Source organism: Eretmochelys imbricata, chromosome 17 (assembly GCF_965152235.1).
Source record: "Eretmochelys imbricata isolate rEreImb1 chromosome 17, rEreImb1.hap1, whole genome shotgun sequence".
Lineage (NCBI taxonomy): Eukaryota > Metazoa > Chordata > Testudines > Cheloniidae > Eretmochelys > Eretmochelys imbricata.
In genome coordinates, this window is record NC_135588.1 from 23,038,013 (window position 1) to 23,051,473 (window position 13,461).

The following is a 13,461-nucleotide window of genomic DNA, read 5'->3' on the forward strand; positions in this document are numbered from 1 at the left end:
AATGGGGTCCTGGGCAACAAGTGGGGCTCCTGGAAATACAAAGGGTGAGGATGACGAAAAGCACTGTGTAGGGGCTAGGGATTCCGGTCATTAGTATTGTGCTGGGGGCAGTGTGGGCAGATCTGCCAACACCCGTTCCACTCTCACTACAAGAACAGGTCAGTGTGAGGAGCAGAGTAAAGGGACAAACAGTTGAGCCTGATGGATAGATAGACACTGATCACCATACAGCTACAGAGCACACTGACACCTGGACAAATAGCAACTGACTTCAGCGAAACAAAGGGAAATGATGTGCCTGTTCTGGTGACTTTCTTAATCCTTTTGATTCTATTTGGCATTGTGGGTTTAACTAAAGCTTCTCTGAATTGTTACAGGTGCAAAGATACTTTATCCAACAGGATCCCAGGAATATAGAGCCATAGTAAATGGAGTGCAGAACTAAACGTGAAAACAGAATCTTGTAGGCAAGCCAGGGATCTTGGCTCAACACCTTGTAACATAAATATCCAATTCCTTGCAAACACCCTGGAAGATTCCTGGGCACCTGTAATAGCCCTGGGAGAGAATTAAATTAAATGTGTCTTTTATGAAGGGACTTTCTTTTCTCACCAGCCAGAGAGTTTGCATTTAGTAGAAAATGTCTGAGACAAACTGTTGCTACAGTGAAACTTTGACAACATCAGGAGTGTCTGGTAGTTCCCAAGTTCCTGTGTAAATGATACCATAGGCAAGTACACTGTTGTCACTCAGGTTTCAGAGTAGCAGCCATGTTAGTCTGTATTCGCAAAAAGAAAAGGAGGACTTGTGGCACCTTAGAGACGAACAAACTTACTCCGTATGCTTAACTGAAATGAATGGGTTTGGTTTTGTACCAAGAACAGACTGGTAACACCCAGAGCTGCCTGCACCACCCGAATAGCTGAGCTGCTCCATGTCTGGTGGGGTGCTGGTTTGAGCAGTACATCATGGGCAGTCACAGCGCAATCCCCCCCACACGGCCTGCTCAGCTTTCTTGACTGCAGGAGCCATCTCTCCCACAGAGAGGGAGCTTAGCTTCTAGGGCACATTCAGTTCTCAGGCTCCGAGTTCAGACCACCCCTTTATGCCATTAGTGCAAAGGAGTTTCTTTGGGATGTCCCCTACCTGGGAACCAGACTGAAAGAACCAATTCATTTCACATAAGCCACTACAGAGCCTGTGGACATCACCAGCTTTCAGTCACTGCCAACCTAACTGGATCTGAACCAGGCCCCCGGGTCCCTCCTAAGCCCTCCAGGCTCCCAGCAAACGTATCACTTGTGACTAAACTAGGTCATGGCACGTATAAAGAAAACAAGGAACGGACAGAGAAATAGAAATGGCCGTAACGAAATGGCAATTCTTTAATGACAACTCAGCCTGCAGCAGACGTCACGTAGCTCGCTGAGCACTGGTCATGTGCACAATGTGCAGCGTACACAGATTCCAGCTTGGCAACAGCTGTATTAGGGTTATGCCAAGAAAGGGACGAGGAGAATGAAAGGAGGGGAGGGGCCCCCCTCTTCCGGGGGCTGGACAGAGAGAGAGAATGGCCTAAAGGTAAAATGCAGAAAAAATACCCCAGCTGGAATGTGTCGAATTGGGATTGTCTATGTAAGAAACCAAAGGCTGGAATTCATTGTGTTTAGGACAGTCCCTGATGACAACCCTCCATTTTGTTTCCCAGTCTCTCCTATTTTGACAGTTGATTGGGAGTAGACCTTCAAGCTGCATGTCTCTCAGACCCTCTAGACCCAGTACTTACGTAATAGAATCCATCATCATCCATGGACCCAAACACTGTGATAACATCTCCAGCAGTAAATGTCAGCTCAGCCTAAAAGGAAGCACAGTAAGGATGTTGTTAGGAGAGCCCAGCTCTGGGAAGGAAATGGTTAGACACAAACAATGCTCTTGTGACCTGCCTTTCACAAGCTTCTGCATCCCCTTTCCTATTTTCATTTCCATTTTAGAAATTATCTGGGAGGTAAAATATTCCGAGGCCTTGGGATCTGTGTCCTGACTCCCAAGGCCATTGTGACAGGCTTGTGAGAGTCAGACTCCCAGTGAGGGAAGCAGGCTCTGTCTGGATGTGAAGATAAAAGGAAACACCAGAAACAGGTCACCCTTCTGCCCAGAGATGTCTGAGCGCAAGGAACTGTCATGAACGGAGCATTTGGCAGGGCCAAATTCTGTCTTGGATACATATGCAAAGCTCCCACTGACTTCAACAAAATGGCCCCTAACTCCTGTTGGCGAAGACCCAAATAGGAATGACTACGCCAGTATCTACAGACAACATGAACATTGGCTCATATATAAACAATGATGCAGCCTCTGTGTGTTTGGGCCCAATGCCTGGGAATGCTCGAGCAAAAGCGTTGGCTACCAATAACTATGTTTTACAGGGCCTGATTCCACACTGCAGCTGCAGTCAAAATTGAACTAAATAGACCGAACTTGGGTCTCACACTCCAATCAGAGTAGGGGAAGTCTGCACAGTCAAGCACCAGGCCTCATTTTGTGGATAAAGGGAAGACTTCTGTCTCCAAGGCTATTATTCCCAGACTTTCACAAGCACTCAGAAAGAGGATGATGCAAGGTCAGGCCAAAGGGATCCAGCATAAGAAGGCAAACCAGAGGGGGAGAGAGAGAAAGAGAAGTAAGCCTCAAGCAGGAAGTGACTGGTGCTGGTTACCTCCACATCCACATTTGGAGAGCTCTCCCTAGGGTTGTAGTCAAAAGCAGCCACCATGGTCCTAGGTGTGATCAGGTCAGCCCTGAGGTCCTGCCAGCTGGACCCTGAGGGACAGAAACAAAACAGACATTCATGAGACTGAAAATCCAGGATGAAACCCCAAATCAGAACAGTTTCTCTGCTATCTCAGATGCAAGCATTAGGTCTCAATGGGTATCTTAAATGGGGGAAGGACATTTGTAGGGTCCAGCTGGGTGACTGGAAAGGCAACTCAGCTGAACCTGGTGAGAAGGTGCCACCCTTTCTCTCACCTCCCCAACTTCCTCATATATCCGGGATTCCCTCACCAGCTCTCTCTGTCTGTCTCCTGACCTGTCTGTATCTCTCTGCCCCACTGTCCGGCTGGTGCTTCCAGGAATCATCCAGGCCACTTGCAGCCAGACTGGGGAGTTGAGGAACCGCAAAGCCATTTGGCTGGTGCGCGGCTACTGCTCTACTAATGGCAGAGCACTGGGGAAGGCAGGAGTCAATGTGATGTGGTTGCATGGTAAGGGAATGTGGAGGTGGTGAAGGTCCTGCAGAGCCTGCTGGGGAATACATTGGTCCCCCAGCCACCTCCTTCTATGATCAAAGGATTGCTGCCTTCCTTAGCTTATACAGCACGTGTGGGGCCCAGTTAGCATTTGCCAGACATGCTGCCACGTAGAGCCACTCAGGCTGCAATGCGTAAAAAGGGACGAGAGCTAACTGTGACCAATCCTGCGCCTCATCTCCAAAGGGACCTTCCAAACAGGGACCAACTGCCCCAGTTATCATGACAGTGCACAGCTAATGGCTGAGGCAGTCCTGTGAAAGGACCTCTCGGTTGGATCTGACACCTTTCTCACCCTTCTGGGATGACATGTTCCAGGGCTAGTCTCTACTCAGAGGCATTTCTTTTTGCTGAAAGTTTGAGCCAAAGCTGTTCAGCCCCTTCTGGGAAGAGAGACAGTAGCAAGGCCCAGCCCCAACTTAGAGACCCCAGGAACAGCATTCCTGGTTTGAGGCAGAGAGTTGAAATGCATCCCCCTTGGCAGGCTGGAAAAGGACCTTCCAGAGTCCCACTGAAATCCCATTTGGATTGGGCCATGTCAGCAGAGTTTGAAAATCACAGCTGCGGCTGTGCCTGCCATTTGTAACAACAAGACGCCACCCTGCATCATGCCCGGCTCTAGTCTAGCTCTAGCACAGGGCACACAGCATCAGCTGCGAATTGCTCACTGACGTGCAATGGAGCAGTAATGGAGAGGCGCAGTCAGGGGCCAGAGAGGACGCAGCTTGCTCCAGAATGTGCCTCCCTGGCAGAGCTGCAAGCTCTGCATAAGCCTGTCAGTGTGTGAAATCCAGGAGGTGCAAACTGTCCAGTCTCTAGCTGTTGGCTGCTGTACTGTCCCCAGATCCTCATGGGTCTAAGTGTTTAACACTGGCCGGGGCTGTGGAAAGGGAGAGAGGCAGTGGGTGTGGGGAGAGCAGTGTCCTAGGGAGGGGCAGGAGCTCATTCAGGAAAGTGCACATGGAATGCAAGAGGGCTCTGGGTGCATTTCCTAGCCCCTTAGCAAGTGCTCAACCTCCCTCCATCACACTCTCTTGGCAGAGGGATTTTAAAATGAACTTCAGATTTTTTGCAAAGCACCTACGATGACTTGTACCTAAACACTAAGACAAAAGCTAAATGAAATATTGCTAATGGCCAAATAAGGGGAAGAGATAGCTCAGTGGTTTGAGCATTGGCCTGCTAAACCCAGGGTTGTCAGTTCAATCCCTGAGGGGGCCATTTAGGGATCTGGGGCAAAAATTGGGGATTGGTCCTGCTTTGAGCAGGGGGTTGGACTAGATGACCTCCTGAGATCCCTTCCAACCCTGATATTCTATGATTCTAAGATGGCCTCAAAAAATCATATAACTCCAGAGAGAACTCACGTGACTCCTGTCTAGCAGAAATAACAATCAAACAGCTAAAATCCTACACAGAATATTTCATTTTGTGGTATATATCACCCAGCTCAGGCTTTGCAGACCATGGGTGAAGTCAATGGTTGTGTTGCCATAGACTTCCAGTGGGACCAGGAATTCACTCCACAAGAGATGGAAGCCCTTTACCAAGAATACCAAAATAAGACTTCACCTCTGGGGCCAGACAACAAGAGCATTCCCACTAAGGATTATTGTTGCAATCAAGTAGAGAGGGTGATTTGGTTCAGGGGTTAGTCTGGTCCTAAGCCCCCTAGGGCTCTGTGGATAAATGAATACCTTGCATTACATCTGGAAGTGCATGGGAAGCTAGTGCAGACCTTGATGGCTGGTGTTACATTCTCACATTTGCTTGTCCTGCTAAACAAACAGATGACCACATTCTGCATTAGCAGAAGCTTCCAAGTGGTCATCTAGAGCAAATCAAAGTAAAGTATATTTCAGCACTCCAGCCTGGAGTAGAAGGAGAGAGCCTGAAGCATGGGCCTGGTCCAAGGCCTGAGGCCTGAACCAAAGTCAGCCAAAGTTATGCTCTGAGCTACAGTCAGGCCCTGTCGAACGCAGATGCTCCCCTGCAAGCCACTGACCGGCACACAAACTCGGCACCAGGACTGCTAGTATTGATAAAACACGCTGAACATGTAAACGCACACCAGCAGGCCAGCGATAGAACACCCTAACTCAGCACACGACAACAGTGATGAATACTGATGTTTTGTCTAAAACATTAGAGTAAAAGTAAAAGACAGGTGGTGAATAGGGATGTTTTGTCTGAAACATCAGGAGGGAAGTACAAGGGGAGGTAACAAACATGTCATGAAACACATAAGGTGATATGTAAGTTGTTTATCCAAGTCTACAAATGTTGGGATACCTCGCTTTAACCCTTCGTCTGGCCTAGGGGGCAGTGGAAAGTCCCACCACTGACTGAGCTGGTCCATTGTCACGGGCATACAGGTGTTAAGTGTACCTGTAACCATTGAGCCGGAGCATTAGCACCGTGCTTCATCTGCAATAAACCTGACCGAGTGCCTTTGCTACGAGACGGGTCTGTGGTTATTGGGCAGTTCATTTGGAGCCTGCTGTACGGGCTAACTGGCCAGTGCTGGTACACCAGACAGAGAGAACACACACACACAGCCAACAACTGACAATACTGGTGACCCTGACCACTGATCTGGTCAATAAGTGAGCTGTCCTCTGTAGGAATTGTGATCTAACAGCGCAGGAAACTATGAGTTAGGGAACAATGGCACTGAGAGAGGCATATATGACAGTGGGTTCACAAAAGGAGAGACTGCAGCCTATGGCCTAGCTGAACATGGCAAAGGGCACTGCAAGCACTTATTTTTACCTAAGTGCTTAGGACCAGCAATGGCTCCAATATGATCTCAATAGCTTGACCCATAAAGGTCAATGATAAGCATACCTCCATCAGAAGAGGTAGCAGCCCCACCCTTCCTCCAGATGTTCCCCCATTCAGCAGCATTTCCCCTGCCTCATCTAAACTGAGCTCAGCACATCCAACTTTCATCAAAAACCTTAGCTTGGCCACTAACTGGGAAAGCAAGGAGCCTGCTGCTTCCGGTATGAAGAAAAGTAAATGGAAATCAGGGCAGGAGGGGTAAGGAGTTCAAGCAATCTGATTCTATTCCACCCTCTGCAGCAGACTTCCTGTGTGACCTTGGGCTTCTTCTCTGTGGGCACCTTGTAAAACCAGGGTCACACGGCCCAACCTCACAGGGTGGAGTGCTACCCGACATCACACTTGGTACCCATCCATCTCAAAGCACCTTGTAAAACCAGGGTCACACGGCCTGACCTCACAGGGTGTAAAGCCACCTGTCATAAATATAAAGAGAAGGGTAACCACCTTTCTGTATACAGTGCTATAAAATCCCTCCTGGTCAGAGGCAAAGTCCTTTTACCTGTAAAGGGTTAAGAAGCTCAAGTAACCTGGCTGGCAACTGGCCCAAATGACCAATGAGGGGACAAGATACTTTCAAATCTGGAGTGGGGGAAAAGGCTTTTGTCTGTCTGTGTGATACCTTTGCCGGGAACAGATTAAGGATGCAAGCCCTCCAACTCCTGTAAAGTTAGTAAGTAATCTAGCTAGAAAATGTATTAGGTTTTCTTTGTTTTGGCTTGTGAAATTGACTGTGCTGGAGGAAATGTGTATTCCTGTTTTTGTGTCTTTTGTAACTTAAGGTTTTGCCTAGAGGGATTCTCTATGTTTTGAATCTGACTGCCTGTAAGATTACCTTCCATTCTGATCTTACAGAGTTGTTCTTTTATCTTTTTTTGTTCTTCTAATAAAGTTCTGTTTTTTAAGAATCTGATTGGGTTTTTTGGGTCTTAAAAATCCAAGCTGGTTTGTGCTCATCTTGTTTATTCTCAAGCATCCCCAGGAAAGGGGGTGTAAGGGCTTGGGGGGATATTTTGGGGAAATAGGAACTCCAAGTGGTCCTTTCCCTGTTCTTTGTCTAAATCACTTTGTGGTGGCAGCATACTGTTCAAAGACAAGGCGAAATTTGTGCCTTGGGAAAGTTTTTAACCAAAGCTGGTAAAAATAAGCTGAGGGGGGGTTTTCATGCAGGTCCCCACATCTGTACCCCAGAGTTCAGAGTGGAGAGGGAACCCTGACACCACACGACATCACACGTGGTGCCCATCTGTCTCAAAGCACCTTGTAAAACCAGAGTCACACCGCCCGACCTCACAGGGTGTAGAGCCACCCAACATCACATGTGGTGTCCATCCGTCTCAAAGCACCTTGTAAAACCAGGGTCACACCGCCCGACCTCACAGGGTGTAGAGCCACCAGCCATCACACGTGGTGCCCATCCGTCTCAAAACATTTTCAAGGATGGGTAAGTATCATCGTCACCATTGTGCCTCTGGTTCCCCATCTGTACAGAGGGAGGATGAGACTTACTAAGGCCTCCCAGCAGGTCTGTGGAAAGTTCAGGAATGGAACCTCATTCTGCTGACTCCTGGTCCCATGCTCAATCCCCTAGATCACTGCTTGTTTGAAGCAGACCAGAATCTTACCCTCTAAATGGAAACCACTAACAGGCCTCAATAATAGACTCTATCTCCTCATGCTAATTTTCACTAGCTGTTAGTACCAAGGATCCATCTCCATCCTGTGCTGCCCCAGCACAGCCAAAACCGCCTCCAGGAAAGCGAGATCAAATGCTGCAGGTCCACCCACTCCTGCCCCAGCATGAGTCTCTGGAACCAGAGAGATGGTCATAGACCTAAGAAATCAGCCCAAGGAGTCATTGGAACTTCCCCCACAGCAAGAAGCCCTTCACTTCTTCTAGCTGTGGCACTGTAAGCCTATGGGGCAGGAACTTTTTGCACAGGGTCTATCACAAGGGGGTCCTGATCTCTGACTGGGGCACCTTGGCACTATGGTAATACAAATAAATCATCATCAGATGAGTCAGATATCCTACTACTACTCAGGACAGCTCCACCAGCCACCCAAAACAAGCCCACAGTCCCCCAACCACTTCCAGATTCCCACTGTGTGTCCAAAGGTCCAACAGCCACCATCCAAATAGGAGTGAGATCCTACACACACTGCAACCCCTCTGGTGTCACAACACGCTTTCCAAATGGCACAGGCTAACCATCTCTCCTGCTGTAGGAGTGATTTCTCAAACCTTACCCCTTTGTCCTCATTCCTGTCACCATGCGCACCTCCATGACAAACAGCCCAAGCCTGACTCTTCTGTAGTGAACCGTTCTGAGAGCAGCCTGCCATTCTCCAAGCTCATCTCACCCACCATCCATGTCCCCAATATCAACCGCATGGCACACACTACCCACTGCATAAACAGCCTGTTCCTTCTTGCCATAGCTTAGCTAGGATCTGGGTAAGACTGAACACTCTGAAACCACAAACTGGTAGCAGGACTCTTCTTACTAGGGTCACGCTGACAAGGTTCCACATAGGGAAGGGAGAGACACTTGCTCACAAGGGCTCTTATGAGGAAGTGATGTGGCTGCTCCCTGAGATGTGTTGCTGAAAAGCATCTATCTACTTTTACGAGCCCTTTCCCTGTAGTATCCGAGCATGGAAGGAGTATTTCTCACCTGGATGAGGCTTGTAGTTTTCCTGTTTTTCCAGCTCCGCTATGGAAGAAAAGGTTTAATGAGTCTGTATTCAGCTTTCAACACTGACAAAAACAGACACCTGACAAACAACAAGACGTTCCTCATGAAGAGTGCAGATTAAGCCAAGGCCCAACAAACACACACCACAAGCAGATCGTACATCCTATTCATGCAGCTCAAAGTCTAGGACAGTAACAGTGACACTGGAACATCATTGGAGGCAGAGGACAAGCTCCAGAAACATAAAGAGCTAATTGTCCTTGAGAACATTTAACACCCAGGCCAGGGTCCCAGCATGGAGTGATTACAAATGGTGCCAAACGGGAAGGAAAGGGTGCTCTGTCCACATGCTGCCAGTCTGACCATTTGGAGATCCTGAAAGCAGATAGTCAAAACTCAACTCAGTTTGCAACGCAAATGCCAAAATCAAATGCAAGCAGCAGGCGTGACAGACCTTTCTTGGCACGTCTGGGTTTCGGAGGAGGGACGGTGAGGCGGCGTGGAGGTCGAGCAAATGTACCATTTCCTTAATAAAATCCAAGAAAAAAAGCAAAAATAGACAAGAGAACAGTAAGACAGCGAATGAAAATGAAAAGCTTCTTGGAGAGTGAGCAAGCAGCACAGCAGCATGAAGAAACTTCCACTGGGAAGCAGACTGTGATTTATAGACTAAAGCGAGACCACACAGGGACTCTCATACTGTACAACCCACACACAGAGACAAGTTTTTATATATGCCCATCAAGAATGCAACAGAGCATGTCCTGCCTGTCCAACCCTCCCTGCCTGTGACTGCACATTACCTTTCAGGAATATTAGAGTAACAGTAAAACCAAACCCTAACATATTACAACCCAAAAGAAGCAAATTTAAGGTTGCACTTCTCAAACAAGCCACCCAACCCACATTAACCCTGCCCTTGTAGGAACACAGTTCCCCTCTTCCCCACTCTGCCGGAAGGTGAATGAATGAATGGGAGACTGGGAGAGAGCAGGGGATTTCAGGGGCTGGCAGGGGAGGAGATCGGGGTCCTTCCCTCCCTCTCCTGATGACCTCCTGAGCTCTGCAGGGGGGAAGATCCCCAGTGAGCCTGGGGAGGAGGCAGTTCACCTTCCAGGCCCTCATGTGAGGCTCTCAAGGGCAAATTCTCTTTTCTGTTGACAAGGTTTCCTAGTGATGGGGTGATGCTCTGAGCTTGATCTCTGCAGAGAAGAGGGACAGAGATGTTTTTGGTAAGTGCAAGCATCAGGCTCCTGCAGTCCCTATGCTCTGAATCAATGATCCACAGTGATTCAAATTTAAGAACTAGTAACTTCTGAAAATACATGTCAGCCTTTGTCATTGGACACTGGATCTCAGCCTGGGGAGATGGGGAAATACACTTCCTCTCTCTTCTTGTCTCCACTATCAGCTACAAAGTGGCAAAAGCACTGGACAGACTTTTAGAGTCTGGTGAACTGCTCTGTCACTCGGGTGTGAAATTGGGAGCCCCTTGTGCACATCACTCCACATTTGGTAGGAAAGTTCTATCCCAGCTTCCAGCGTTGCCGTCCACTCATGGCACTCCTGAGGGTGGCCACAAGAACCACCTTGGCAGGTGCAGTTGGCATGTAGCTGCAGTGCAGTGCAGTGCATGACAGCCGTGCTGAGCTTCCTGAATGTCAGGAAAGAAACACATTGTCCACATGCAGAAACCGAGTAGGTGTGGGAGGGAGGTACAGTACCTATGCTTTCCACCGATGTGGCAGCAGGAATGTAACCTTGCTTTAACATCTCCTTCCTCACTTCCTCACTCTCCACCTGAACTTCAGACACCATGTTACAAGGGATGTACCCTGCCCTTCCTGCACATTCACCTCTGTAAAACCCATCAGCGTCTTTGTCGCCACACACCTAGAAGAGGAGAAACAGCATCTGCATCAGTTCACATTAGGGCGCATGAGCCACGTAATGAAAGCAGGGATGCTCTGCAGGCAAAGCAGTTTAAGGAAGGTAATGACGGCCTGTTCAACTGAATTCTGCATCCAAATCTCCCAGCCATCTGCGCTCAGGACGTGGCAGGTTAGCAGCAACATGGAAGAGAAGACCTCATGTAGCACTGTTCTTACCTTCAGAATCTGCCCCTCCTTAAATGGGAGCTCTTCTTCAGCTGCATCAGGGTTAGGTGACATAGAAATGGGGTCATAGTCAAAAAGGGCCACAAATATCCTTAGTGAGTTGTCTTTAACAACAGCCTCTGAAGCTGTGCCTGCAAGCAAGGGAAAAGATGTTAGCACCACGTTCCAGGGAGGTCACATCACCAAATCTACATGTTTTCAGGATAGAAGTTACTGGCTTCTCTTTCAACATTTCAAAACAGATCGGTCTCTCTCCATCCCTCTGTCGGTCTCTCTCTCCCTGTACTATGCTCCCTTTCAGATGGAAAATAGTCTCAAGAAATGCTGACAAGCTCACCTGAACTGGAGATGGAAGATTTCAAGATTCGGCTTCTTCTCAACGTCTTGTTCCCTTTTTGGGTTGGAGTCTGCCAAGCTGGTGAGCCAAGTAACTCCTGTAACCTCAGATCTTCATTACCAGAAACCTGCAACAAAAACCACTGGAGAGTTACTAATGACCGTGCTTTGAACTCTGAATTAGCATGGACCCAGCTCCACCCCTCACCAGCGACATTAAGCACACCAAAAAAAGCAATGCATTCAAATGCAATATTCCTCTTTTGGGACACTCCAGAGATGAGAATTATGTGGTACTCTGGAAAACTGAAGCAAGTCAATATGGACAGGTGCTTTTCTTGGAGACCAGTAACAACTCCATTGTGGTTGTGAGGAGGGGTGGGAGGACACATCAAGGAAAAGACGAAAAGATCAGGGATCATCATTAATTTACTAGGAATTTTCACTAAGGTCCCAAGATCTTTCAACTTGGACAGCATCTTGTCCTAGGGAGGAGGACCCAGTTGAGAAAAGGAATACTGCATCCAGGATTTTTAGCAGCAGAGCAATGATTCTTCTCTGACTTTCCACAGTACAAGCATAAGCAGAGAATACAAGAAAAGCCTCAGAGCAGCACAGAGCTACAAGCTCTACAAACTCTCCCAGTCATACCCCTGGAGAGTCCGTTTCTGTACAACACTAGACAAAGCAGCACACAGGCAGGCTGGGGACAAGGGCAGGGGAGGAAACTATTGTCACTACAAGCTGCTTCAAAACCAGAAGAGGAAAAGACACCCAGACCCTTGTGTGCAATGCAGCACTGTGTATCCCCTTCCAAGGGCGCTCCGGCATCCTCCTCCAGCCAGCTGGACTACCCTCTCGTTCCCAGCCTTGCTCCTCTGAGCTGCCTTCACTCCTCAGTGCCTCCTTCTCTGGGCAAGGTAACTGTGGGTGGTGGCTTGGAGACCCAGCCCACACCATTCCTTTCTCTTCCCCAAACTCCTGCTTCTTCAGCGGGGTTTTCCCATCAGACTGGGCAGACTCAGACTGACTGGAGCAATCACTCCACCCTTCACAGCCAGTCTGGGACCCCTCCACGCTGCCATCTGACCATTCCCTACTCCCGGGGCTGGAAGGGAAGGTCAGATCCTGATCTTCCTCTGAGTCATACTCAATATTGATCTCGAGGCTCCTCGTGTTGAAGCAGTGGGTTGTCAATGCAGCAGGCTCTGCTAGGTCTGAAGGCATTAACTTTCTGTGGGATTTTCTAAAGGTGCCTGGTCTTGCATGACCACAGGTTTCTGACCCACCCTTGCCACTAGCACTGCTTATGACATTCAGCTTCTCCTTGAGGCTGTGGGCTCTGTACAGGCTACCTCCTGTCAGGCTGCAGGTGTTCAGCAGGCGACTGCAATGCTCTTTGACATCGCTCCGTTTCTTCCTGCTAACCTCAGGCAGATCATGGGCCCTTTCTTGAGAATTACCCCCTTTCTTTCTGCCCCACTGGGGGCTTGTGCCTGCAGTGGGCTTTATTCTACTCTCCTGGTAACCCCAATTACAGCTACCCCTCTTCTGAGTCCAGCTCAGCTCCAGATAGACAGGATTCTCCTTGTCAGAGTCTTCTCTGGTCTTCTGAAGGATAAGAGCCTCTTGGGGAGCCTGCACGGGAAGATTTTGGAAGGTGTCATTACCATCTGTGATTGGAAATGCCTGAGGGGCACTTATGGGAAGGGGCGTCCCCTTCCTTTCTGTATGGTATGGACGTCTCTCCAGAAAGCAGTCTGGGGATTCTCTCTTCTCCACATGAACACACTTTTCTTCCTCCTCTTCTTCCTCTGTTACTTCGGGAATGCTAAATAACTTCTTGCTGCAGTTCTGCTGATGTGGGAGCTCCAGAAGCCTCTCCAGAATTTCCTCATCGCTATCGGTGTCACAAGGGTCCAGCTGCAGCCCAGCCCCCAAAACGAGGCACAAAGGGGATAAGCAGAGAGAGAAAGAGGAAATAAACATTAACAAAGAAAGAAAGCTACAGACGCCCCTGCACAGTGTTTGAAACAGGGCAATCCAATGTCAGGACTAGGACAGCACAACATGACAGAGAGTGATTGCAGTCTGCAGAGATGCAAGGGTAGGAAGCAACGGAGGAGATGGATCTTCGGGCTAAAGAAAACAATT

At 48.6% G+C, this 13,461-nt stretch overlaps 1 protein-coding gene across 1 annotated transcript in view; it reads right to left on the reverse strand.

The window, feature by feature from the left end:
• The window catches only part of TSPOAP1 (TSPO associated protein 1), a 231,866-nt gene that overhangs the window by 15,147 nt on the left and 203,258 nt on the right, over positions 1 to 13,461 (reverse strand). Inside the window, exons 22-29 of the mRNA XM_077836656.1 lie at positions 12,088 to 13,230; positions 11,309 to 11,435; positions 10,963 to 11,102; positions 10,579 to 10,747; positions 9,309 to 9,380; positions 8,834 to 8,872; positions 2,720 to 2,823; positions 1,787 to 1,858 (exon numbers count right to left, since the gene is read on the reverse strand). Coding sequence (XP_077692782.1) covers positions 1,787 to 1,858; positions 2,720 to 2,823; positions 8,834 to 8,872; positions 9,309 to 9,380; positions 10,579 to 10,747; positions 10,963 to 11,102; positions 11,309 to 11,435; positions 12,088 to 13,230 — 1,866 coding nt within the window. The remainder of the gene's footprint in view (positions 1 to 1,786; positions 1,859 to 2,719; positions 2,824 to 8,833; positions 8,873 to 9,308; positions 9,381 to 10,578; positions 10,748 to 10,962; positions 11,103 to 11,308; positions 11,436 to 12,087; positions 13,231 to 13,461) is intronic.